The 26,979-nt window shown below is 42.3% G+C and overlaps 1 protein-coding gene across 1 annotated transcript in view; it reads left to right on the plus strand.

Moving 5' to 3' along the window:
• POLE (DNA polymerase epsilon, catalytic subunit) overlaps positions 1–19,330 on the plus strand; it is a 55,132-nt gene extending 35,802 nt beyond the window's left edge. The window contains exons 27-49 of the mRNA XM_075276674.1: positions 102–204; positions 314–394; positions 983–1,105; positions 2,287–2,499; positions 2,605–2,817; positions 3,159–3,302; positions 3,514–3,654; positions 3,911–4,064; positions 4,180–4,286; positions 4,684–4,860; positions 4,946–5,169; positions 6,440–6,660; positions 7,374–7,575; positions 8,088–8,261; positions 9,737–9,862; positions 9,940–10,072; positions 10,148–10,340; positions 10,424–10,555; positions 16,825–17,018; positions 18,477–18,677; positions 18,770–18,895; positions 18,985–19,074; positions 19,158–19,330. Coding sequence (XP_075132775.1) covers positions 102–204; positions 314–394; positions 983–1,105; positions 2,287–2,499; positions 2,605–2,817; positions 3,159–3,302; positions 3,514–3,654; positions 3,911–4,064; positions 4,180–4,286; positions 4,684–4,860; positions 4,946–5,169; positions 6,440–6,660; positions 7,374–7,575; positions 8,088–8,261; positions 9,737–9,862; positions 9,940–10,072; positions 10,148–10,340; positions 10,424–10,555; positions 16,825–17,018; positions 18,477–18,677; positions 18,770–18,895; positions 18,985–19,074; positions 19,158–19,271 — 3,586 coding nt within the window. The 3' untranslated portion in view covers positions 19,272–19,330. The remainder of the gene's footprint in view (positions 1–101; positions 205–313; positions 395–982; positions 1,106–2,286; positions 2,500–2,604; positions 2,818–3,158; positions 3,303–3,513; positions 3,655–3,910; positions 4,065–4,179; positions 4,287–4,683; positions 4,861–4,945; positions 5,170–6,439; positions 6,661–7,373; positions 7,576–8,087; positions 8,262–9,736; positions 9,863–9,939; positions 10,073–10,147; positions 10,341–10,423; positions 10,556–16,824; positions 17,019–18,476; positions 18,678–18,769; positions 18,896–18,984; positions 19,075–19,157) is intronic.
• The last annotated feature ends 7,649 nt before the right edge of the window (positions 19,331–26,979 follow it).

The raw sequence follows: 26,979 nt of genomic DNA on the forward strand, positions 1-26,979 counted from the left end.
GTAACGTACCAAGAGCAGGCAATGGATGGCAAGTTATAGTCCACTTGGCGTTTATTGCATTTTAGGGCAGGTCCTGATTCGATGCTTTAATTTAATTCCAGAGCTATTCCTCTAGCAATTTTTCAAGCAGAGTTGGGAGTAAAGCGACATTACCTGCGAAAGTGGCTGAAAAACCCATCGCTACAGGATTTAGACATCCGCTCGGTTGGTTATCCTGTTGTTATTTTCTATTTGATTGTTTTGTTAGGTTTTTTTTCACATTGTTACTGTTTTGCCTGCTATAATTTTGTGTGTGTTGTAACTTTTTCTGCAGATTCTGGACTGGGATTATTACATAGAGCGTCTGGGTAGTGCCATTCAAAAAATCATTACAATTCCAGCAGCATTACAGCAGGTATGCAAATAGCATTATACCTTGTATGAAGGATAGTTAGCATATTGTTTTCCAAAACTGAGATGGCATCAAAGGTAACGAAGTTGTCGATCCCATGTAAACTAAATCCACCAGAAGCGTTAACCATTCCTGTGATACTTTGTAACTTATGTAGCTCAGTTTAGACAAACTTGTACTCACCTTTCAGTTGCATGCAATAAAAAATCAGAAAGGATTTTCAGCTGTTGCTGTCTGTCTGGGCTCTAGCCCACTCTCATTATCTCCATAGACTTCTGTTGTGAGCTGAAAGACAACACATCTGTGACCTTTTGTCTGTATTGCTATAGCAAAATGGAATAAAGTAATATTTTTGAGTGACTGTCAGCTTAGGGGGGCAAGGAGTGGAATATTTCTCTTATTAGGATAAATAGGATATACTACAGGATTTCTTATATTCATTTGTATTATTGATTGGTGCCAAGTTTGTTGAATAGTTAAATGATCAATTAAGTTTTTTTACTGAAAATATTTTATTTTACAGAAAAACATCCAGAACTTTAAAATTTATTATCTGGTTACCATCACATCTCTTATCTTATGTGTGTTTAGGTGAAGAATCCAGTGCCACGTGTAAGGCACCCAGATTGGCTACATAAGAAGTTGTTAGAAAAGAATGATGTCTACAAACAAAAAAGAATTAACGAACTCTTCACTAGTGAAGGAAAAAAACAAGTGAGTCTTGGGTCGCCATCTAAATTTGGGACTGGGCATATTAGGAAGTTATAGAACTGCTGTTCATATATGGATTAAGACACTATTGAAGTTTGACTGATTCATCCCTCTTGTCTTTGTTATTCCTCATACATCCAGAGGGTGGCACTCTTTGTTTTGTTTGTCTGACTGTTTTACCATGCCTTTGCAGAAGAATCAATAACGTGGCTACATCTCACGTTAATAAAAAGAAAATAGCAGAGGAAAACTGTTTTCTATGTTGAAAGGAGCTCGTATTTTACTGGAAAGTGTAACTAATCCATACTTGGAAGTGGTAAAAGCCTGACTAGCCATCAGCAGTGTGGCCGGATATAGGTCATTAATAATTACTAATTTGCTAGCTGTTTTAGTGTTGCTGATAATTACCTATGTGTGGTATTTAAGCAGACATTTCTAAAGGTTTCATCAAGCTTTTATTATTAATGTGGTCTTGTTTTGGGGAAAACAAGGCGTAGTTTCAATTGATTTTGTATTAACCCTTTCTTCCTTTGCAAAAACAAGTCTAGATTAGTTGGTTGGTTGTTTGTGGAACCACAAGATAAATGCTTATTTCCATTGGTGAGCCCCTGCCAGGAGAATTATAAAGGGGGCTGTATGATAAAAGGGAAAAAAGGGGGTTTGTAATCCTCTATTTCTTATCATTGTTAGAGCTCTCCAGAGCAGTCCACCTTTTAAAGAAAATAAACCTGGTACCAGCTTTGAGGCCTAACCTACCAGCATTTCCATATGGAGCTGGGATTTAGGCTCCCCAACTTGGCAGCCGCCTTCACTTTTTTTTGAGTTCCACAGCTTTTAATTTGCTGGAGAGGAAATCTGGACTCCCTTTCAGTAGTTTGGCGCACATGTGCAGGTGAAGCCAACTTTAGTACACATGTTGGAGTTCCCAGTGCCCACACAGTCATTGTTTACATTTTAAGTTTTGTATCCATGAACATTTCTATTTCATTTTCTATGAACTACTGCTGTTTATAAATGCGCCACATTGCCATAACAACTTTCATCCTGGCACATAGAGGATGCGTACATCCTTAACAATAGTGGTGACCACTTGGAGTAACCATAGAAGGAAAAAAAATATTCTAGTAGGTTCAGTATTAATAGATAGACCATTTTAATAAATAAATGTTACCATCATGTTTTAGGTCACTGCTCAATTGCAGCAGCCAGATTCCTCGCAATCTGCAGATATTGAGGACTTTGGCGTAGCGAAGCGTTTGCAGCCTGCTATTCCTATAAGCACAAAAAGAAAACGTGTACCAGCAGCAGGAGAGAGTCAAGGTGACTCACAAGATGTAGCACTTACACAGTCTTGGAGAGAGGTTTTGGGTGCGCCACCTCCTTTAGGCACCACAAAGGTGAGTTTGACTTTTTAACCTCCAATTTCCATGGTTTAATAATTATTGGCTGTAGTCAGATTCCAAATTTTTTCCCCCCATTAATATTGTATTTATCCTCCATAGGAAGAGAGACTACTCTGGTTGCGTTATCACAAGAAAAAGTGGGAGATACAGGCACGTCAGCGCAAAGAACGACAAAAGAAACGAAGATTAGAAGATGGAGATGCAGTTCCTGGAGCAGGAGGTGTAGTCCGTGAAACCCAAGCAGCTGGGTTAGGCAGTTTCCTGCGTCGAACGGCTCGCAGCATCCTTGACATGCCCTGGCAGATTGTGCAGGTTAGGTTTTATCACTTTTAAATGGAGTCCTACTGGGTCCAAAATGCCTCCAATATCAATAGTGCGATGTGCCGCAAACCTATGAAGTAATTCAGAGATAATAGTCTTTTTATGGATCTGCAGATCTCCCTGTAAACATAAGCTGGGCCTGGTTTACCTACACACACTGTGATAAGTATGTCAATCAGTGCTAAAGGGGTGGTGATTCCAGGTTTCCTCACCTATGAAAGGCCCCTAGACCATTAAACCACTATTACTGGTTTGGGGACCATTTTGAACTCGATAGCATCCCTTTAAAAAGAAAGTGTTCCTATGAGCTGTTTCATTATTAATATTTTCAGATTGGAGAAAGCAGTCAACCAGGGATCTTCCGCCTGTGGGCAGTAATCGGCAGCGACTTGCACTGCATCAAGCTCAGCATTCCTCGTGTTTTCTATGTCAACCAGAGAGTGTCAAAAACAGAGGATGGAGTTGTGTACAGAAAGGTTAGAGCAATCTTATCAGTTTCTTGTTCGATCATGTGTTTTGAGAGGGGTTTGTTTGTTTTTTCAGATTAGTGGGCTCATTTGGAGATTTGTAGTATTAAAACAAACTTTTTGTTTTCTTTTTAATAAATGGATTTTTCCCTTTGCTACAAAGCCTTCGTGTATTGAAAAACAATGTTGTAATTTAAGCCACATACTCTCATTTCTGCAGGTTAATAGGATCTTGCCTCGCTCTAATCCAGTCTATAATTTGTATGAATATTCTGTACCAGAGGACATGTACCAAGAGCACATCAATGAGATTAATGCTGATCTGTCTGCCCCTGACATCGAGGGAGTGTACGAAACACAGGTAATTGGCTAGACATAGCCCTTCTAAGATCACCTCTTGCAGTATCCTATTTAGATACACACACACATACACACACACCTACCTTCATTATACCCAATAAATGTGGATTCCATCTCCAGGATACTCTCATATCAGCAATATTTAGTATCTCTTATTAATATACTTAGGATAATAATATCCATAAAAATGTGAATAAATGAAGCATTGTGTGTGTTTTGTGTTTTGTTTTTTTTTAAAAAAAAAATTCTCTTCTTAGGTCCCTCTTCTGCTGCGGGCAGTAATTCAGCTTGGTTGTGTTTGCATGGTGAACAAACAACTGGTTTGCCACTTGTCAGGTAGAGAAGCTGATATGTTTGAATTGGACCATTTGGACATGAAATCTTTAGCCCAGTACAGCTACTTGGAGCCAGGTATCATGGAGAGAAACGCACACTTTTTTTTTACCATGACAAATTTTTGTACCTAAAGAATAATCTTATTTCTATTAGACTGGCAAAATTGATTTTTCTTTTTATGGCTTCACAGGTAGTATCAGGCACATTTACTTGTATCACAATTGTCAAGGAAACAAAGCTCTCTTTGGGCTGTTTATACCATCACAGAGAAAGGCTGCAGTATTTGTGGTTGACACAGTAAGTTTTTCTTATGCTTTTATTTTAATTTATTGCTAAAGGGGATTTCCAGGCTAAAATTATTGATGACTGATCCTAAGGATAAGTTATCAGTATCAGATTACTACGGAGCCAATACCCATTTACCACCCATCGTTGTTCTCAGCAGCTGATTTTCAGTAAATGGAACAGGAAGCAGATCAGTTCAGCCACTCCATTCCCTGCTCCATTCTCTGCATATCAGCTGCTGAGGACAACTGCTCATTGGGGACGCCATGTGTCAGATCAATACTAGTGACCCCTCTTTAGGGTACAGTAGATCATCAATGTTTTTAGCCTGATAGTTTAAAAATGGTATGTTTACTGTATTTTTAACATGTAATCTTGAAGAATTAATGCATTGCATCATGCCATGTAGGTTCGCAGTAACCAGATGCCAAATCTAAGCAGTATGTATACAAATGAACACACTGCAATGCAGGACAAGGTTGATTCTGAGCTTTTGCCCCCTGAGAAACATGTCTTTGAAGTTCGAGCAGAGACCGACTTAAAAACCGTGTATCGTGCAATTCAAAGGCTACTTCTGAGCTACAAGGTAAATTAGATACATGCCAAACAGCTGACAGAACACAAAAAATCTCATTGAAGGATAACATCTGTACATTCATTGCTTTCTGTAGGATGAGAGACGTGGTCCAACTCTGATTGCATTGCAGTCTAACTGGTCCCCAAAGAGGTTAACAAGTGGTATGCCTGTTCTAGAAGAATTCCCTCTGGTCCCTGTACGTGTCACTGATGATATTAGCTATAATGTCCTGGACTGGCAGCGCCACGGAGCTCGCCGTATGATTCGTCACTACCTTAATTTGGACAGCTGTCTTTCTCAAGCATTTGAGATGGCCAGGTAACTTGTTTATACCATTATGCATGTTAAGTTTTAGACTACATTGTGATTTTAAAGTTCTTCCAAAGCTAGATATAACTGGAAACTATTGTTACGGCTACTTTACTAATACTTTTTTTTTTTTTTTTTCATTCTATACTAAAGTTTATTTGTTTGTCCCAGATTTGTACCTTTTTGGGTACCATGTCAGTTTTTTGATGGGTGGTTGTGGTCTTGACCATCATATGACACTGAGGTTGCCATTCTATCTGTATTGTTACCAAGGATATCACTTGTTGAAAATGTAGTCTGAATTGGTATATTTTTATGGCACGCAGAAGTAAGCTTCTATGTTTTATATTGCCTGACATGTAACCGTTTGACCATTCCTCTTATTCGCTTCATTACATACAAAAGCCCATACACCGCGAGTAGCAGGGGACACCTTTCAGTAGAGAAACAAGGGAAAGAATAACAGGATTTCACAGAAAGGAGCCAAAATTTGTTAATCAAGTATATTGCAGTATTAATGGGACAAATGTCAGAAAATTAAAAGTTGTAAGTTCTAAGCTGACGGTTTAGTTACGCTTTAATGGAGCATTCTTTTTCTATTTTGACCAAAGATTGAAAATCTTTGTTCAGACTTTCTTATTTGCTGCTTGTTTCAGTTTTCTTGGGCTGCTTCTCACCATTTCCTTAGGGTAACTGCACATGGCCAAGTTTCAACTGTGACACTCGGTCCATGTGTTAGCCAGATTTACCGTCTCGAACTTCATGCTGTGAGCGGGATTCGTAGAATTATGGCTGCCTATTATGCTAGGAGACCCTAACTTCCAGCAACATACTGTCCCAATTACAGTACGGGATAGTATGACGCTGGAAGCCAGGGACTCCTAGCATTTGTAAGTAACTAGGATGCTAGGAGTTCCGCTCCCGGCATGAAGTTCAAACCGGTAAATCTGGTTAACACACGGACCGAGTGTCACTGGTGAAACTCGGTCGTGTACAGCTACCCTATGTCTATAAACCTTAATTTCTGAAGGAAATTCTGACAGAAAGTAAGAAGCCGCCCATAAATTTTAAATGTTATGGCAAGTCCCAGAAAAGGTTCAGTTCTGGTCTACATAATAAATATAATGTAATACATATATATATATATATATATATATATATATATATATATATATATATGTGTGTGTGTGTATATGTATGTATATATAATTCTGTAACTTTAGTTTGTTAAGGTTATATTCTATTATTTGTATAACATTTTATGTTAATTTTTTTGTAGGTATTACCATCTTCCTATTGGTAACCTACCAGATGATGTATCCACATTTGGGTCGGACCTGTTCTTCTCAAGGCACCTTCGACGACATAATCACCTCCTTTGGCTGTCTCCAAGCTCCAGACCTGACCTTGGAGGCAAAGAAGCAGATGATAACCGATTAGTTATGGAGTTTGATGAGAGGGCCTCTGTGGAAATCAACAATGCTGGCTGTTACAATACTGGTAAAGTTATTCTTACACTTACGACTTTGTCACTTGCATGTTGTGATAAAAACTTACATTTTGTATGCAATGCAACAATTGACCAGAGTTATGTGTTTTGCATTTAACATAAGCCACAAGATTAACCCACCATCTTGACTCTAATAGAGAACCATTAAAGACAGTTATGCCACAAAACATTTATTACCTGTCCATAGGATAAAGGATAAATTTCTGATTATTGGGAGTCTTGGCAGTCAGATCCCTATGATTAGTAATTGATCCTCTATTCTATGAATAGAGGACAAATACATTTTGTGGCCCCACATAATGAAAAACACAGCATGGTAATCCCATCCACACACTGTAGAAAAATATCCGCAGCAGTAATGCTGCGGTTTCAAAAACCCACACATTTTTGTAAATCGCAGCATGTAAATTATACCTAAGGAAATGCTGGCATTTTCCATATAGTTATAATAGGGACAGAAAGTCTGCAAACTTTGTCAAGAGCGCTTTTTGACTGTGGCTCCCTATGTGGGGCCTTAGCCTTAAGGTTGCATCTGGAGTTTTATGAGAACATCCACTGGATCATGCCTGTAGACTTGACACACTTTTTTCTATTGAGCATTTTTTTTTTTTTTTTAATTGTCTATATCAACAATTTGTGTTTAAATTAGTTATTATAGAAAACTGATTAGTTTTCCTTTTACTTTTATTTCTCTTTGCCTCAGTGTGTGTGGAACTTGATATCCAGAGCCTCGCTGTGAACAGTATCCTGCAATCTCACCACATCAATGATCTGGAAGGAGCTGGCAGCGTTGGCATCAGTTTTGATGTGTTACAGCAGGCATCTCTGGAGGACATGGTTACTGGGAATCAGGCCAGTACTGTGGCCAGTTATGATGAGACTGCCCTTTGCTCTAACACCTTTAGGTATGGTATGAAGTATGGAGTTTTATTATAACAGTACAAAGTACAATAGCAACAACAGAATATAAAACTTTAATATTTGCAGAGAATTAACTGTACAACAGCATTGAGATGTGATGTTTAAGATGATTTGTTTTATTTGTTGTTTTATTTATCACACACCCCTACACACACATTTTAGTCACAGTGCTTTGCAATAGTACTCATACCCCTTGAACTTTTTCACATTTTGTCACCTTAGCAAGAGGAACAAAATGATACATTGATTTCAAAATTTATTCAAATGAAAAGAAGAAAAGTGTGACATGCAACAGAATTCAACCCCTTCCTCATATCAATTATCTGCTATTTTGTGTTGGTCTATCACTTAAAATATCAATAGAGTACTCTTAAGTTTATGACTGAAAGGTGACAATGTGAATCTGAATTCCCCATCAGTATATGTTTTTGGAACATAAATGTGCAGTAGTCTGTGAATGATGCTAAATTCAGATGGTTGTTTTCTACACTTCTAGGATTTTGAAGAGTATGGTGGTAGGCTGGGTGAAGGAAATTACTCAGTATCACAATGTGTATGCAGATAATCAAGTTATGCACTTCTACCGGTGGCTAAGGAGTCCATCCTCACTGCTTTATGACCCTGCCCTTCATCGAACTCTCCACAATATGATGAAAAAGTTGTTCCTACAGTGAGTAAAATAAAGATTTACACTTTCTAATGATGATTATTATGGTACTTCATACTGGAGATGTTCAAACAAAACAGTACAATATTATCTCTCTATTATAAAAATGAATTCTTGTAGTTTATAAAACATTTGACATTAATAAATGTATAAGATGGTGAATGGTGTTGCATGTGTTTGTGTGTCTAGCAGTATTGTCCTGTGGTAGTAATAGTTGGTGTACAGTATGTCTGTATATATTCAATATAACCATATTTAGATTTCCAGAGTTTTTAAGATTTTTTTGCAATCTCGTGGTGACAGTCTGTTGTCTTGTTCAGTTACCAATGATGTGACCATAACTTTGTATGGCCTGGTACTTAGCAGCCACTCAGCGATGATTTTGTTATTGTCGCCTGGTTCTCAGGCGGGGGTGATAATCCAGCTACTATTAAGGATGCCATGGCAAATTTTTATTTTTTTATGTAGATTGTGAGCCCCATATAGGGATCACAATGTACTTTTTTCCCCCCTATCAGTATGTCTTTTGTAGAATGGGAGGAAATCCACGCAAACACGGGGAGAACATACAAACTCCTTGCAGGTGTTGTTCCTGGCAGGATTCGAACCCAGGACTCCAGCGCTGCAAGGCTACAGTGCTAACCACTGAGTCACTGTGTTGCACCCATGGCAAAATTTTTAACATGTGCCAGAACATAGATTCAGTGGTATAACTAAAGTATTGTGGGACCCGGTGGAGTATTTTGTCCCGGGTCCCCTCCCACATCCCTACAGGGAATTCTTGATGGCGAGGATTACGGATACTAAGGAATTTAATCAACCTTAGTGTGGTTAGGATAATCTGTGTATCTCCTTGGTTTATGGGCTAGATGCAAGCTGCAATCTCAATACTGATGCAAGTGCTTATGGGCCCCCTAAAATTCCTTGGCCCCCCGGTGTAACTGCACCTCCTCAAGTTACATCCCTGCAACCAATCAAGACAGCAAACTATCACCAGCGAGATGTATTATATTTGCAGAAATTGTTTTAATTGTCTGCAAATTTAAAATATTGTGGGACTAGTCACTATAAAGACCAGGTCTGTAGCAATTATTAAACATTTATAAACTGATTTTATTTTGATGCATGACCAAATCACAGACTAGTTTTTTTTTACCACAGTAGGACTCCTGCTCCCACTCCCTCTTCCCAATAAAAGCTAGTTATCAGACAGAAGCAGTAAAGCTCTTCTAATTCAGTAAAAGCTAGTGTTTGAATTCCTGTAATTTAAAATCCTTTTATTTTGAAGCAATTGTTAATTATTATTTTTTTATATTATACTCAAAACTTGTCCCGACACAATTTATTAATCTCTAAAATTTCATGCAAGAGTTTTTACTTTGATCTACTTTATGTGTAAAACAAATGTCAAAATTGTTACTGGGAAGGTAGTATATGTATTGGTAAATCACATAGTGATATTGTATTCTCTGACATAGATTGGTAGCGGAGTTTAAACGGCTTGGCTCCTCTGTTGTGTACGCTAACTTTAATCGCATCATCCTCTGCACTAAAAAGCGCCGAGTAGAAGATGCCATTGCTTATGTGGAATACATTACCCAGAGGTAAGTACTTGTCTTATGTCTTGATAATGATTATGGCTATGTTAATGGTGAAGTAATTCCAAAAATGTCTGTTGCAGTATTCACACAAAGGAGATATTTCACTCTCTTACAATCTCCTTTTCTCGCTGTTGGGAGTTTTTGCTTTGGATGGACCCTGCAAACTATGGCGGCATCAAGGGAAAACTTCCTTCCAGTGTGCACTATGGAGAGGTGAGTTTCCATACATTTCTGACTGTTCTTGCCTTCTTTGTGGATGACGATTAATATGGTGTTTCCTTTTTTCAGAATAGTAAGAAGAAGAAATCGGAGGATGATGCAGGGGATGGAAGTGAAGATGAAGAGGATGACACAAATGCTAACTCAGACACTGAAGAGTCAGAGGATCAAGTGGAAGAAAGCTTGGAGAACAACTGGAACATAGTTCAGTATTTACCTCAGGCAGCGTCCTGCCAGAGCTATTTCCTAATGATCGTCTCTGGTTAGTGTTAGAATCTAAGGGCAGTCAGATATATGTTTCCTACTTGCTATTTTTACTCACTCCATATAATTATTTTCGTTTAGCATACATTGTAGCTGTTTATCATAGTATGCGAGAAGAGCTGAGATGTAACGCTCCTGGAAACACTCCAATAAAACGACGGCAGGACAGCCAAGTATCACAAGAGATAGTCGGTGAAGCTGGAGCCATGCCTGGTAAGACACACTGAGACCTAATACCATAAATTCCACACTTCAGCTTTTCAGAAATGATGGAATTGTATTAAGAGTGATCTTTATCACATTGTAGAAGCACATACAGACTTTTTCATGCTCAACATGGATGACATCACTGTGCCTCTACAGCCCCAATCACTGCTCACAGTGAGCTGGGGCTGCAAAACGTGCAAGAATAGGACTTGTCCTGAGTTTTTTTTCCTAGGCTCACAGCCCCATACACAGGCCCAGGATAATACACCATGCACTAAAATAACTCATGATCATGTGCTTGAGTCCTTAGTTTGATGATAAAATATATATATATATGTGTGTGTGTATATATATTTTTATATATATATATTTTTATATATATATATATATATATATATATATATATATATACATACTCACTGGCCACTTTATTAGGTACACCTGTCCAACTGCTCATTAACACTTAATTTCTAATCAGCCAATCACATGGCGGCAACTCAGTGCATTTAGGCATGTAGACATGGTCAAGACAATCTCCTGCAGTTCAAACCGAGCATCAGTATGGGGAAGAAAGGTGATTTGAGTGCCTTTGAACGTGGCATGGTTGTTGGTGCCAGAAGGGCTGGTCTGAGTATTTCAGAAACTGCTGATCTACTGGGATTTTCACGCACAACCATCTCTAGGGTTTACAGAGAATGGTCCGAAAAAGAAAAAACATCCAGTGAGCGGCAGTTCTGTGGGCGGAAATGCGTTGTTGAGGTCAGAGGAGAATGGCCAGACTGGTTTGAGCTGATAGAAAGGCAACAGTGACTCAAATAGCCACCCGTTACAACCAAGGTAGCCACAAGAGCATCTCTGAACGCACAGTACGTCGAACTTTGAGGCAGATGGGCTACAGCAGCAGAAGACCACACCGGGTGCCACTCCTTTCAGCTAAGAACAGGAAACTGAGGCTACAATTTGCACAAGCTCATCGAAATTGGACAATTGAAGATTGAAAAAACGTTGCCTGGTCTGATGAGTCTCGATTTCTGCTGCGACATTCGGATGGTAGGGTCAGAATTTGGCGTCAACAACATGAAAGCATGGATCCATCCTGCCTTGTATCAACGGTTCAGGCTGGTGGTGGTGGTGTCATGGTGTGGGGAATATTTTCTTGGCACTCTTTGGGCCCCATGGTACCAATTGAGCATCGTTGCAACGCCAAAGCCTACCTGAGTATTGTTGCTGACCATGTCCATCCCTTTATGACCACAATGTACCCAACATCTGATGGCTACTTTCAGCAGGATAATGCGCCATGTCATAAAGCTGGAATCATCTCAGACTGGTTTCTTGAACATGACAATGAGTTCACTGTACTCCAATGGCCTCCACAGTCACCAGATCTCAATCCAATAGAGCATCTTTGGGATGTGGTGGAACGGGAGATTCGCATCATGGATGTGCAGCCGACAAATCTGCGGCAACTGTGTGATGCCATCATGTCAATATGGACCAAAATCTCTGAGGAATGCTTCCAGCACCTTGTTGAATCTATGCCACGAAGAATTGAGGCAGTTCTGAAGGCAAAAGGGGGTCCAACCCGTTACTAGCATGGTGTACCTAATAAAGTGGCCGGTGAGTGTATGTGTGTGTGTGTGTGTGTATGTATATATATATATATATATATATATATATATATATATATATATATATATGGGAAGGTAACTTGGTAGCAATGGTGAAACAGTCAGAGACCGGGGCACAAAGTCTGGTGCAAATGGGTTTATTTAGTAAAAACAGCAAAATAAATAAGCTGTCAGTTACAAAAATAAGCAAAAGAAAATGCAACCTTAACTTCAGGCAAAACAAGACTCCTGCTCGTCCAAGTTCTAACTAATACAGAATAAGGCTAACTGTACATGTGGCTTACATCTGGCCACATGATCAAATAAAACAGTTTGGTCTGTTTTGTTTGATCTCACCAAAACTCACTTCTCTAGAACAGACCCAGGTCCTCCACGAACTCCCAGGATCTGCCCTGAAGTGCAGGCTCTGCAGCCTTTTATGGGCCAGTAACAATCCCAGGACCTACACCTGGTCTGAGGCCTACTCAAGACCCGCCCTGGACCACACGTAGGTCAGGAATCTGGGGGATATATATTGTGGCTCCAGCACTCTGCCTGTCACCTTCTCACTACATATATATTATATATATATATATATATATTATACCGTATATACTCGAGTATAAGCCGACCCGAATATAAGCCAACCCCCCTAATTTTACCACAAAAAACTGGGAAAACTTATTGACTCGAGTATAAGCCTAGGGGGGAAATGCAGCAGCTGCTGGAAAATTTGAAAAATTAAAATGGCCGAGTTCTTGGGTGCAGTAGATACTGGGGAAGGGGAGGGGGTGTTTTGGTTGTCTGTCTGCCCCTTCCCTGAGCTTGAGGACTGGGTTTTTTACCCCCAGTTGGAATTCAGCCTGACTGAATATAGGGTATCTGCAGTGCTCCTATTAACCCCTTCCCGACGGAATAGGAGCACTGCAGATACCCTATATTCAGTAGACTGGGCACTTTCAGACACAGGGATATCTAATGTGTATGTGTGTCACAGTCATTTTCTACTTTGAGGGCAGGTTCACACTAGCGCCCAATCTCCGTTATGCATAACGGTTTCGCCATGGGCAGCAGAAGACGCTCACCAACAGACACTGAATGTCGGTTTCTGTCCTCTCCCGACAGAAAACGGAAACCTGCACAACTGAGATCAGGTGCTGCTGTGAACCCGCCTTTATAGGAATTATAGGGAAAGGAGTGATTTAGAACTTTTATTTAATTTTTTATTATATATATTTTTTTAAACTTTTTTTTTTTTTTTTTTTTTGTTACAATTTTTGTAGCCCCCCTTGGGGGATTTGAACCTGCAGTCATTTGATTGCAAGTCTCATAGACGGCAATACAAGTGTATTGCCGTCTATGGGAGATTCTCTACATTACTATTGCGGCTGATCATAGACCAGCTGTAATGGTAATATAGCGATCACAGGCCTGGGAGCCTTCATTAGGCTCCCGGCTGTCGTCGGAACAGGTCAGCTACTGCGAGCTCGCTGAGCAGGCGCCGGCCTGCATCTTTAAAGGTATGGGGCAGGCCTAAGGGGGGAGGACATCTCCGGAGGGCACCTCCGCTGTAACGCTTACAGCGGAGATTCCAAAGCTTATGCCTACAATCAGAGTTCGCAGGCATAAGCTTCAGCATCTCTGTTGTAAGCAATACAGCGGAGGTGCCGGTTTCTATGGCGACCGCTCTGCAGAGCGGCGCCATTACTTTTACAGACTCGGACCCGGCATCCAGACGGGGCGGGTGCCGGGGCCCAAAGCAATGCTGTACATTAAGTACTTGCGGTACTTCTGCTAGCAGGCCAGGAAGCAGCCACACGCCGGGTGCAGGCCTGAGCTTACGTGGCCACGTCACCCGGCGTGTGGGGGGGGGGGGCGGGGTCTGCCATCCTGGCCTGCTAGCAGAAAATTACCGTAATGACCCGAATATAAGCCGAGGAGCACTTTTTCAGCACAAAAACTGTGCTGAAAAACTCGGCTTATACTCGAGTATATACGGTATTTGTAGCTACATCACAGCTCCTGTATGTAGAATAGCTGAGAACTTGTGTGTGTTTCTTCTGACCAGCCTCTTGCCAACCTTTATGCATATCTTCTAGGTTCTTTTTAGATTAGAAGACAGTGGTATGCTCTTTTTAGGGCATGTCCTTGGTGGTGATAATACATCACCGCTATTATGCAATAAATGTTTATTATGCAATAAACAGGGAAAGCTTCTGTCTCATGTACCTGAGATTTCTTCTACATTTATGGGGCCATTTTCAGCCTGCATTTTTAATTTTTTTCTATCATCATCGTTTTTAGTATCTGCAGACCAGCTTGTATTTTTGCACTTGTACAGCTGACATCCCTTTTACAAGCTGTGGTACACTACCTAGAGCAGTGATTTTCAACCTTTTTTGAGTCGCGGCACACTTTTTACACTTAAAAAATCCCGGGGCACACCACCGACCAAAATGGCACAAAATGACACTAAAACAGTACATATTATACATATAGTTAATAATATAGATTCTAAATGTATTTATACTCACTCAGTGTGAAACCTGGGCCTGTTTCGATGTACACAAAATTTCAATATCATTCACTATCTGTCCCCAGATTCATGTCCTCTCCATGTCTGCCCCCAGATTCATGTCCCCTCCATCTCTGTCCCCAGATTCATGTCCCCTCCATCTCTGTCCCCAGATTCATGTCCCCTCCATCTCTGTCCCCAGATTCATGTCCCCTCCATCTCTGTCCCCAGATTCATGTCCCCTCCATCTCTGTCCCCAGATTCATGTCCCCTCCATCTCTGTCCCCAGATTCATGTCCCCTCCATCTCTGCCCCCAAATTCATGTCCCCTCCATCTCTGCCCCCAGATTCATGTCCTCTCCATGTCTGTCCCCAGAATCATGTCCTCTCCATGTCTGCCCCCAGATTCATGTCCCCTCCATCTCTGCCCCCAGATTCATGTCCCCTCCATCTCTGCCCCCAGATTCATGTCCTCTCCATGTCTGTCCCCAGATTCATGTCCTCTCCATGTCTGCCCCCAGATTCATGTCCCCTCCATCTCTGTCCCCAGATTCATGTCCCCTCCATCTCTGCCCCCAGATTCATGTCCTCTCCATGTCTGTCCCCAGAATCATGTCCTCTCCATGTCTGCCCCAGATTCATGTCCTCTCCATGTCTGTCCCCAGATTCATGTCCTCTCCATGTCTGTCCCCAGATTCATGTCCTCTCCATGTCTGTCCCCAGATTCATGTCCTCTCCATGTCTGTCCCCAGAATCATGTCCTCTCCATGTCTGCCCCCAGATTCATGTCCCCTCCATCTCTGCCCCCAGATTCATGTCCCCTCCATCTCTGCCCCCAGAATCATGTCCCCTCCATCTCTGCCCCCAGAATCATGTCCCCTCCATCTCTGCCCCAGATTCATGTCCTCTCCATGTCTGTCCCCAGATTCATGTCCTCTCCATGTCTGTCCCCAGAATCATGTCCTCTCCATGTCTGCCCCCAGATTCATGTCCCCTCCATCTCTGTCCCCAGATTCATGTCCCCTCCATCTCTGCCCCCAGATTCATGTCCTCTCCATGTCTGTCCCCAGAATCATGTCCTCTCCATGTCTGCCCCAGATTCATGTCCTCTCCATGTCTGTCCCCAGATTCATGTCCTCTCCATGTCTGTCCCCAGATTCATGTCCTCTCCATGTCTGTCCCCAGATTCATGTCCCCTCCATCTGTGCAGACAGTGTACACATTACACTTACCTTTCTCCTCGTTCCCTCGCTGGTCTCTCTCTCTCCGCGGTCTTGCTAACAGTTAGAGACGCGATGTGATGACGTAGCCAGACTACGGAGAGAGAGAGAGAGCGGCGAGAAGAATGAAGGGAACGAGGAGAAAGGTAAGTGTAATTGGGGAACTTTCCCCGCGGCACACCCGACCATGTGTCGCGGCACACTAGTGTGCCGCGGCACACTGGTTGAAAATCACTGACCTAGAGAATGTAATAGGCTGACAGTTTTTCTTTTACCTCTAGCTGGCATATTTAATGGTCTATTATCTCATACATAGTGTATAGCCAGAGTCTTTTCTACAATGTTGATATCATTGAACACTGTGTGCAGTGTCCACATTAACTATGGACTTTGTGTAATAGTAATTTACCTTTGGTAGAATCCGTGCATTACCCTCACACACACTTCTTATTGTGGTCTTGGAACCATGGAGACAATCTTAACTCAATAATGTTATTTATGGTTGTCATCCAGTCTTGTCACACAATATCTTTTTTAATATTGCCTAATAAAGTTTACCTTTTAATAATTTTGGTTCATTTTGAGAGTCCTGTCAATTAGTCCTATTTTCTACAGAAGATAAGATAGTGCCCTATAGTGAGAGATTCCCTGTCTCCTCCTGATATATACATCCTGGGACTTGAGTGTTTGATATAAAATAAAATTAAAAATAAATATATATATATATATATATATATTTTCATATTCATTAGATTGCAACTGTATAATTAGTCATTGGGAAGGCTAAATAAATTACTATTTTTACTGATTGATTTTTTTCTTTCTTTCTTTCTTTCTTTCTTTCTTTCTTTCTTTCTTTCTTTCTTTCTTTCTTTCTTTCTTTCTTTCTTTCTTTCTTTCTTTCTTTCTTTTTAATGTTTGTTTTTCTAGGACTCATCACCTTTTCTCAGGATTATGTAGCAAATGAACTTACACAAAACTTCTTCACAATAACACAGAAAATACAGAAAAAAGTGACTGGAGCACGCCATGTAACAGAGCCATCTGAAATGTTCCCTATTTTACCTGGATCCCATCTGCCCCTCAACAATCCAGCCTTAGAGTTCATCAAATATGTTTGTCAGGTGAGATGGTAAAGCTGGATAGTTATAATTTGTTATAATGTGTATTGTATCTATCTTTTTGTATTTGAGCTATTTTTCATTAATAGTGAATCAGACGATCAGAACAACAGACTGTTTCCCTGGTTGACAATGAACCAGGCCTTGCTCTAGTGTAAATGCTTTGTTCTTGCTCTAATGAAAACACATTGTAAGGCATGCAAATTGATATAGTATGATGGAAAGCTTGAGTACTTGTCATGTAAGTCTCTGATTGTTCTGGGCTCAGCAGTCCTGTCGGTGGCAATGCTCAATGATTGACAGTCTCTTATTTATACAGGGATAACTATCATCTAGAGATGAGCGAACACTGTTCGGATCAGCCGATCCGAACAGCACGCACCAGTAGAAATGAATGGAAGCACCTGTGCCGCCGGCAAAGTCAGCATCACAGGTGCTTCCATTCATTTCTATGGGTGCGTGCTGTTCGGATTGGCTGATCCGAACAGTGTTCGCTCATCTCTACTATCATCCCCTGAGTGGGGCTGCTCAGAATAAGCAAATAAAATACACGTTGTACTGAAGCAGTGGATCAACACCTGTGGCCCTGGCAGATTAGCTCTTTGGAACTAGGGTGTCAGAGCACTGCTTTCGATTCACAGGCCTTGTGACATTAAAATTTATTGGTCACATAGCACATTTCAATTGAAAGGGCTTGACTAGCCATACCACGTACAACTACCAGACAATGTACAGTTCTGGGTTTGGTTTTCAAAGAAGAGATTGCACAGGCTCCAGACAGCAGCCAATATGGTTGCCAATGTGATTTAAAAAAAAATTGCAAATGCACGACATTTGCGACTAGTTCTCCTGCAATGTTCCTTCTTTAAGACAAAAGTCAGCAGTCTTGTAACTTAAAATAGCCGAGGTCTATATAATAAAGGATGTGGGCCTCTAGGGATGGCCTAATTCAAGGTTGAGAGCCACTGGTGAGAGCATTATAAAAGATAGGGGGCACTGGGGAAACAATATATGCTGTTGTTGGAGATTATCATACTGTATGCGGGAGTCATTGGGGAGAGCATTATATTGGGTTTGTGGAGCAGTGAGGGAGAGCATTATATTGGGTAGGAGAATCCAGTAGAGAGAGCATTCTACTGCATGGGTGGGCACTGGCGAGCATTACACAGATTGACTAAAAATTGTTTTAGCTTCTTAATTTTGGAGCTGGGTGCAGAGCTCACTCAAATTGTAAAGACACTTCAGAAAGCTGATCTACAGCATCCCTGAGTGTCGGACCCCACTGATCTTCAATTGTTGACCTATGTGAAGGCTAGGTGAGAAAAATACCTCTCCATGTACCCTGAACTTGAGTGTTGATTCACTTCAGCATGCACAGCCGACCAATGACAGCTGCAGTAGCTGTATTTTGTTGGGTCATTATTTATTTATTTTTTTTAAATCACGGTTTTGCTTTTTTAGGTTCTCTCTCTAGATTCAAACATAACCAACCAGGTTAACAAATTAAAGAGGGATCTCTTGCGTCTAATTGATGTTGGGGAATTTTCAGAAGATGCACAATTTCAGGATCCATGTCGTTCCTATATACTTCCGGAAATCATCTGCAGAAACTGTAATTTCTGCCGAGATCTTGACTTGTGCAAGGATCCTTCTCTCAGCCAGGTTTGTCTGATTATATATCTGCATCTGTCTTGGTTGTCTTTATAATATACAACAGTTTTTTATATTTTAATTGCCATTTAACACCATTATAGGATGGCTCTGTGTTGCCACAATGGGTTTGCTCCAACTGCCAGGCTGAATATGACACTGACAACATAGAAATGTCATTAGTGGAAGCACTGCAGAAGAAAATGATGGCTTTTATGCTACAGGATTTGGTGAGTCTTTTTATTTTGCTGGTTAAGCATGATTGCGATTATTTTTTTTTTTTTCTTATCTGTATTTTTTTTTTCTTGCTTATTTCCAGATATGTTTGAAATGTAAAGGCGTGAAGGAAGCCAACATGCCAGTGTACTGCAGCTGTGCAGGCGATTTCAACCTGACTATTTCAGTGAAGGTACTTTAGTTATAAGTGTTTAATAAAGTGCATGGAACCTTATGAATACTTCATGATGGCTTGACTATATTCCTGAATTACAGGTCCTCATGGAGCAGATAGACGCCTTCCGGAATATTGCTCAACATTACCAGATGCCTCATCTCATGGAGACAATCAACTGGCTTGTCCAACAAAATTCTCACCTGACCTCGTGACTCCATGCAGTGTTGCGGCTTCACTAGACCTACTCTGTTACAGAGAAGTTTGGTCAGAATCTGACGCCGCTGCTTCATTGCTTTGTATAAATTGTAACTTTATAATAAATTTTGTATGACAATAGATTTATCTTTTTTTTTCTCAACTAGAAGTACTTCAGAAAGATGTAATGGCAAATAACGGGGGTACACAAAACTCATAGCCATGCACACAAATAATGTATTTCAGGCTAAGGTCCCACGCAGTGAATTGCTGCAAAAGAATTGCTGCAGAAAAGACTGGCAGAAACTCTTCGCATTTTTTTTTCTGCAGCATTTTTTCACAGAAAGTCCTCAGTTTTCTTCTGTGGACTTTTTGCTTCTATGATACCTATACAGAAAACACCAATGTTTCTGTAGGTGTAATTCACATGCTGCAATTTGCAAAAACACTCGTTTTTGAAATACCAGCATTTCCACTGTGGATTTTTTTCTGAAATGTGTAGATGGCATTAGCCACTTTACAGGCCAAACCGCTGTGTTTATGCAACGTGGGGCCTTGACCTTAATATGGTGTGGTTGGATGTGGCCTTGGCTTTTGTCATTTATATAATAATGGAGATTAACAAATTATTGTGATTTGGTTGCACACTGTCAAGATGGATCAGGGAGGCCATCGCTTGCTCTCTTCGCGCTCAAGACCTACCAGTACCGGAATTCGTGCGTGCCCACGCAACCAGAGCTGGATCAACTTCCTGGGTAGAGAGACACTTGCTCTCCTTAGAGCAGATATGTTCCACTGCTTCCTGGAGTTCTCATCTGACGTTCGCCAGACACTACAGATTGGACTGGCGCAGCTCAGAGGCCGCAGCGTTCAGACATTCTGTCTTGGCACTGTCTCAAGCCGTTCTGAAGACTCTTGCAAGCGCCAGAGCTGGGCCTACTAATAACAACTATAGAAGAATTGGTAAAATCTTCAATGCCTGGTGTCTTGAACATGAAGTGGACTCCTCCGATCCCCCAGTGAGGGCGATCCTGTATTTTCTTCAGAACGAACTAGACAGAGGGCTTGCTGCTGCCACCCTAAAGGTACTTGTAGCCGCTCTGTCCTCCTATCTGGGGAGGCGTTTGTCTCAAGATCCTCTAGTAAGCACCTTTATGAAAGGGGCAACTAGGCTGAGACCTGTGGTTACCACACTTGTCCACCAGTGGGACCTTAATACGGTCCTTTCGGCACTACTCACAAAGCCTTTTGAGCCGCTGGAAGAGGTCGAACTAAAGTTCCTGACCTACAAAACAGCAGTTCTTCTGGCTATAGCATCAGCCAAAAGGGTCAGTGAACTGCAAGCTCTGTCTTCGGAGAAGCCATATACCTCCTCTTTCCGGATCGGGTTCCGCTTAGGTTCCTTCCGGGCTTCAGACCCAAAATTCCTTCCACCATAAATATAAACCAGCTGATCACCTTACCAGTTTTTTTCCATCTCCTTCCTCTGCTGACAAAGAAAAGTCCCATACACTGGACCTCATGAGATGCCTGAGGATCTACCTCCAGCGTACACGTTCCTTCAGAAAGCCAGGAAAACCTCCTCATCAACTTCTTGGGGAGACACAAAGGGCTTAAGGCTTCCAAAGCCTTAATTTCACGCTGGGTCAGGGAGACAATTAAGTTCTCTTATTCAAGGGCCCATTCCACGAGGTTGGTTACCACCTCCTGGGCAGAGACAAAAGCCTTGTCTCTAAGTCAAATTTGCTGCTGCATTTTGGTCCTCGGAGGCAACCCTTGTGTCCCACTACTGCCTGGGCACTCGGGCTTCAGACGCTACTGCTTTTGGTCATGGTGTAAGTGGAGTTGGTGGTGAGGACCCACCCTAGGGGATTACTTGCTAACTCCCCATATTGTGCCGCTGGTGGGATGACAGGGAACGAAGGATTATGAATATAATCTTATTTCCCTTAGTCCTAACAGCGGCACAAGACTTCCCGCCCAGAAGAATTTTGTCATTATTCTAAATATATTATGTTACCTATGTATAATTAGGTTACTCTTGTATATACACGTAGGGGGGAGGTTCTTGTGCCCTCTTATAGGGCAAGCCATGATTAATTAATTGGCTAATTAAAAATCCGCCTGTCCTACCAGCACACAGGGGCAGAAATACCCCATATTGTGCCGCTGTTAGGACTAAGGGAAACAAGATTATATTCATAATCCTTCGTTATGGCTGTAGGTATTGATGAGCAGGTTCTTCGAAAGGAAGCTGTACGATCCAAATATATGCGCAATTCTTTTACCAAGTCCAACTTGTGCTTCCTCTCTTCCAACTCAGAAGTGAGAAAGGGAAAAAAGGCCGGCAGGGATAGCAGTTGATTTATATTAACAAAGGTAGGGACCTTAGGTAAAAATCCCTGGATGAACCTGAGTTGAACCCTATCAGGGAAAAAAGTAATGAATGGCTCCGAGGCAGAGCCAAACAAAGAACAAAGCCCCTGAAGAACCGCAGCCAAGTCCCATTGCGGGACAGGGGGCTGTACATGAGGGAGGAGCCTAGAGGCCCCTTTAAGGGATTGCTTTATTAGAGGATCTTGTGATAACCGGGTCCCTAGAAGAGCAGAAAGTGCTGAAACATGAACCTTCAGGGTAGCTGGAGTCAGCCCCTTATCCAGGCCACTCTGTAGGAACTCCAAGACTGATTCGATAGCAGAGTTGTTAAGCTGCCTATCCACACACCAATCTTGAAATATCCGTGAGATCCTTTGGTAACTCCTGTTAGTCGAATCCTTTCTTGAATGGGCCGACATTCAGAACGGCCTGGGACAATCCTCTATCTCCGCATACGGCACAGTCAACCTCCAGGCAGTGAGGTTGAACCTGTCCAGGTCCTGGCAGAGCTGTCTGTTTAGAGATACCAGGTTTTGGACTTGTGGAAGCCTCCAGTAGTTCCCTCGGCTTATCAGAATGAGGTGGGTATACCATGCCTTCTTTGGCCAGAACGGCGTGATCACTATTGCCAAAGTCTGGTCGTTCCTGAGTTTCACCAATACCTTCAGAATCATGGGAATCAGAGGAAAAACGTATGCCAGTTTGAACCTCCAAGGTATTGACAGGGCATCTACCGCCAAAGGATTGTCTTCCCGATAGAGGGAGCAAAACTTCCTCACTTTGGCGCTGTACTGGGTGGCCATCAGATCCACCTTGGGGAGACCCCAATCTCGGTGAGATGATGAAAGATTTCCGGATTTAGGAACCATTCGCCTGTCGTCACCAGGCCTCTGCTTAGCTGACCCGCAAGGATATTCAGCCGACCTCAAATATGAACCACTGATAGTTGTGAAAGATTCCTCTCCGCCCAGGAGAATATTAGATTCGTCACCTGCAGAAGCGAGGGGGATCTGGTTCCCCCCTTGTTTGTTGATATATCGGACTGCTGTTAAGTTGTCTGTTCTCACTCTCATAGCTTTTCCTTGCAGGTGGGGTGCAAACATTAGAAGTGCACGGTGCACCGCAGTGAGCTCTCGCCAGTTGGATGAATGAGCCTTCTCTAGCTGGTTCCAGGTCCCACGTACCGGGGTCTCCCCCAGATGCGCTCCCCATCCTGTGAGGAAGGCATCTGTGGTCAACAGAGTCCAGGATGTCTGGACCGTGGACTTCCCGTCTCTGAGCTGGGACCACCAAGCCAGTGATCGACTGGTTCTGATGGATAACTGGATAGGCTTCTGTAGCCCCGAAGGACTGTGGTTCCAGACTCTCAGAATCTCGCACTGTAAGGGGCGCATGTGCCATAGGGCCCACGGAACTGCCTCGTTGGCTGCGGACATGAGACCTAGGACCTTCATGGCGGTCCTGATAGTAACCTTCCAGGCTATGGACAGGTGATGAGCCGCTTGACCAATCTTCTCCTTCTGAGGAGGAGGCAGGGAGATCGTCATGCTGAGAGAATCCAGGATAAACCGCAGAAATTGAATCCGGGTAGATGGAACCACTATTGACTTCTGCCAGTTTATTAGCCAGCCCAACTCGTTTAGGAAAGCCGCAGTGGATTCCAACTGTATGGTAAGAACCTCCTTTGACCGGGCTTTTAGGAGCCATTTGCCTAGATATGGGACAATAAAGATCCTTTGGAGGCGCAGGGCGGCTACGACCGGGCCACTACCTTTGTGAAGGTGTGGGGGGCCGAGGATATGCCGAATGGGAGAGCCGTAAACTGGAAATGAAGCAATCTTTCGTTTAGATACACCGCAATTCTTAGAAACCTCCTGTGAGGAGGATAAATGGGTACGTGGAGGTATGCGTCCCTTAAGGCTAGGGTAACAAAGTGATCTCCGGATTGTAGGAAGGGAAGGATCGATCTGATGGTCTCCTTGCGGAACTGTACCCTGTGAATAAATCGATTCAGGTATCTGAGATCGATGATCATACGCCATCCGCCTGATGACTTTGGTACTAAAAATACCGGAGAGTAGATGCCTTGACCTCGTTCTGCAAAGGGAACTGGTTCCAATGCGGCTTTGTCCACGTACTCCTGAACGGATCTCTCTAGATAAAGTTGCTTGATGCCCTGAAGAGGGCGGGTCCTTATGTATTTGTCTGGTGAAAGAGAGGAGAAGCTTATTCTGTAGCCGGCTTGAACAAGTTGAAGGATCCATGGATCTTGGATAAGCCGTGACCAGGCGGACATATGATGAGAGAGGCGACCGCCTACCACCGCAATGTCGCGGGGGGGAGGATCGAAATAGTCAGAAGGGCCTTTTCTTTTCAGGGTCACGGGAGGACCCGCGACCCCCCACCCCTGGACTGTGCGCCAGGGCGCCTTTGCCCTACTCTTGCAAACCCCCGGCCACGAAAGGACAACCTCTGTCTCCCACTGGAAGACTGGGGGAGGTTCTCCCAAATAGCCTACCCGGCTCATCTAGATGTGCTCTCCTCAGAGAGGGAGGCATAGGTAGTCAACAGGGTCTGCAGTTCGTTGGACCATGGCCACTCCCCACCAGAGAGGGGTGCATCAGTGGTCAGCAGGGTCCAGGTAAACTGGACCGTGAACTCTACATTCAATTTCCTGCTCCTCCTATGGAACGCTTCTCTAGATGTGCTCTCTACCAGGGAGGGAGGCATAGGTAGTCAACAGGTTCCGGCCTTAGGTGGACCGTAGACACTCTCCACCAGAGAGGGATGCATCAGTGGTCAGCAGGGTCCAGGTCCCCGCTTAGGAATTAAATGCACATTGAAAAACCACAAGACATAAAAAAATTTGGTTGGATCTTACCATAATGGCGGTGAATCAACTTCCATGTTGTGAAGTTGACAGAGTGCCCATAGCAATGGAAATTAGTGCTTTTAGTCTCTGCAGTGAACACAGAGGGAAAGCTGAAAGAGGACACGGCTTACCTTACTGCAGGGCAGTAAATGAACTGCAGCTGAAAAAATAAAAGTCAGTAACAAACTGCACAAGGCAGGCAAGACAAAAGACTGCAGTATAAACATAGATCTTTCTCTCAGAAAGAAAGGGAAAGAGAAAAAAAGGATCTGACACCTTATTCTAAACCACAGAGGAGGTCACAGCCTCCTCCACCTGTCCAGTCACACAGGACAGAAAAGAACACAGGGGGAGGAGGTCTCTCCGGCCTCTTATAGGGGGAAAAACTGTTAGCTAATTAAAAGTTCCACCTGTCCTAACAGCTCACAGGGGCAGGAATACCCCATCTTGTGCTGCTGTTGGGTGTAGGGGGAAATAAAAAATACTGAGGCTGAGTAGGGCGGGGGCCTTAATTGTTTAATAAATGACTATTGCTTGTTAACCTGTCTCTTCTAATTGTATCTAGGGGGATAATATCCCATGTGTACTGCCAATGGGCGAACAGGAAAAGGATATTGTCTCATAATGTGCAAATATGCTGTGTATTTTACTTTTTCCTGTCCCACCAAGACTGTTTTGAGTGGTGTAGTGTTTTACTGTAATTATTGTATACTTTCTGAAAATCCAACAAAATATTATTGGAAAAAAACCACCCCACTAACATATGAAGGTATAATAAGCGCATAACCAGAGATACTTCTTTGACATATGGAGGTATAGTAAAATTTCATAGCCAGACGCACCTATACACAAAGACACCCCACTGTATATAGAAGTAAAATAAAGCAAACACAACCAGAAACACTTCTCTGGTAACTGGAGGTGACATAAAAACTCATAAGGATAATGACAAAAGAAGTAGCTAATACAAACCATGTGCTATACAGATGCATACTAGCCCAGCAGTTATCCCAAAATTTTCAAAAACCTATAAGGCCAGGGCATAAACGCTGCAATTTTGCAAAACTTCAGTGTTTTATAGTACCTGCAAAGTGGATGAGATTCTTGCTAATCCCATCCACAAATTGCAGAAAAATATCCACAGCGGAAATGCTGCGATATAAAAAAAACCATTGTGTTTTTGTAAATCGCAGCATGTAAATTATACCTATGGAAATGCTGTAGTTTTCCATATAGGTGTAATTGAAGCGGAAAGTCCGCGGAGGAAATCCTGCAGCTTTTTTGTAAAAAGTGCTGCAGGTAAAACTGCGATGCATCACCACCGCAGTTTTTCCTACAGCGTTTTTGTTTTTTCTGCTGTGGCTGTCTATGTGGGGTTTTCGTCTTAAGGGGTAGTTAATCCTTATGTCTATAATTATTTATGCTAATTATTTAAAAAAAAATGTGGTGGTGTCCCACGCGGGATAGTCCTAGAGCAGAGTCTACAGTAAATCATACAATACAATCTATAGAGAGCTGTGGAACTTCGCTCAGCCTTGCCCAACAGGAAATGCCAGTAACATAGAGCAATAGATTGCTTTGATCTGCACAGTAAATGTGGATTTTAAGCAGACTCCCTTTGAAAGCTCATTGCATTGTGACAGGTAAGGTATGACTGGTTACTTGGTTACATACAATGTACACTGTGTTTGATACATGGTCTCATGTTACCCAGTGAATTCTATAAATATACCGCTGATGTCAGTTGACTCATTGTATACAGAATATACAGCAGATGCTTTCGGTGTTTCCACCTTCACCAGGGTGCTAGATTTACTATGGGGGTTCTAGGGAGTACAATGAGAAGGCAGAAGAGAGACACTGGACCTGAGAGTATAAAGGTAAAGTAATTTATGTGTATTACACAGATCCCATTGTTGTATTATGAGCAGTGTATATGCAGGGGGGCCAGAGCAGGATGGCTCTCATGTCCAGCTAGTAGCTGCAGTAAAGACAAATGATGTCACAGAAAGGGGGCTCTATTTTTTTTCAACATACAGAAGTGCTTTATTATTGACCCATACTGGAATAATTAAGAGGAATTTCCCGCCTCATCAACATATCCACTATGAATAAGATAGGAGATATATTATAGATAAATTGGGGTCTGACTAGTGTACTGGACTTCAGCTTTGAAATGAATGGATCAGAAGTGTTCCTTTCTGACCATTACACCATTCAGAGAGTGGAGAAAAACACCCCTATCTTGTGATCAGTGGAGATTCCTGTGGTCAAATTTGCCAATCTGAAACTTATTCCCTATCCACAAAATAGGAGATAAATTGCTGAGGTTGAAAAACCCAAACTACTAAGCAAGAACTAGTCCCGATAACTGCTGCATCAAAGGAAGCAATGGTTAATATGCATGGAAATGGTGTGTGTCAGACAGGGGCTGTGATTCTGAGCCCCAATCAGAAACTGCCAGTGTCAGAATTACA

This window comes from Leptodactylus fuscus, chromosome 1 (genome assembly GCF_031893055.1).
Source record: "Leptodactylus fuscus isolate aLepFus1 chromosome 1, aLepFus1.hap2, whole genome shotgun sequence".
Classification (NCBI taxonomy): Eukaryota; Metazoa; Chordata; class Amphibia; order Anura; family Leptodactylidae; genus Leptodactylus; species Leptodactylus fuscus.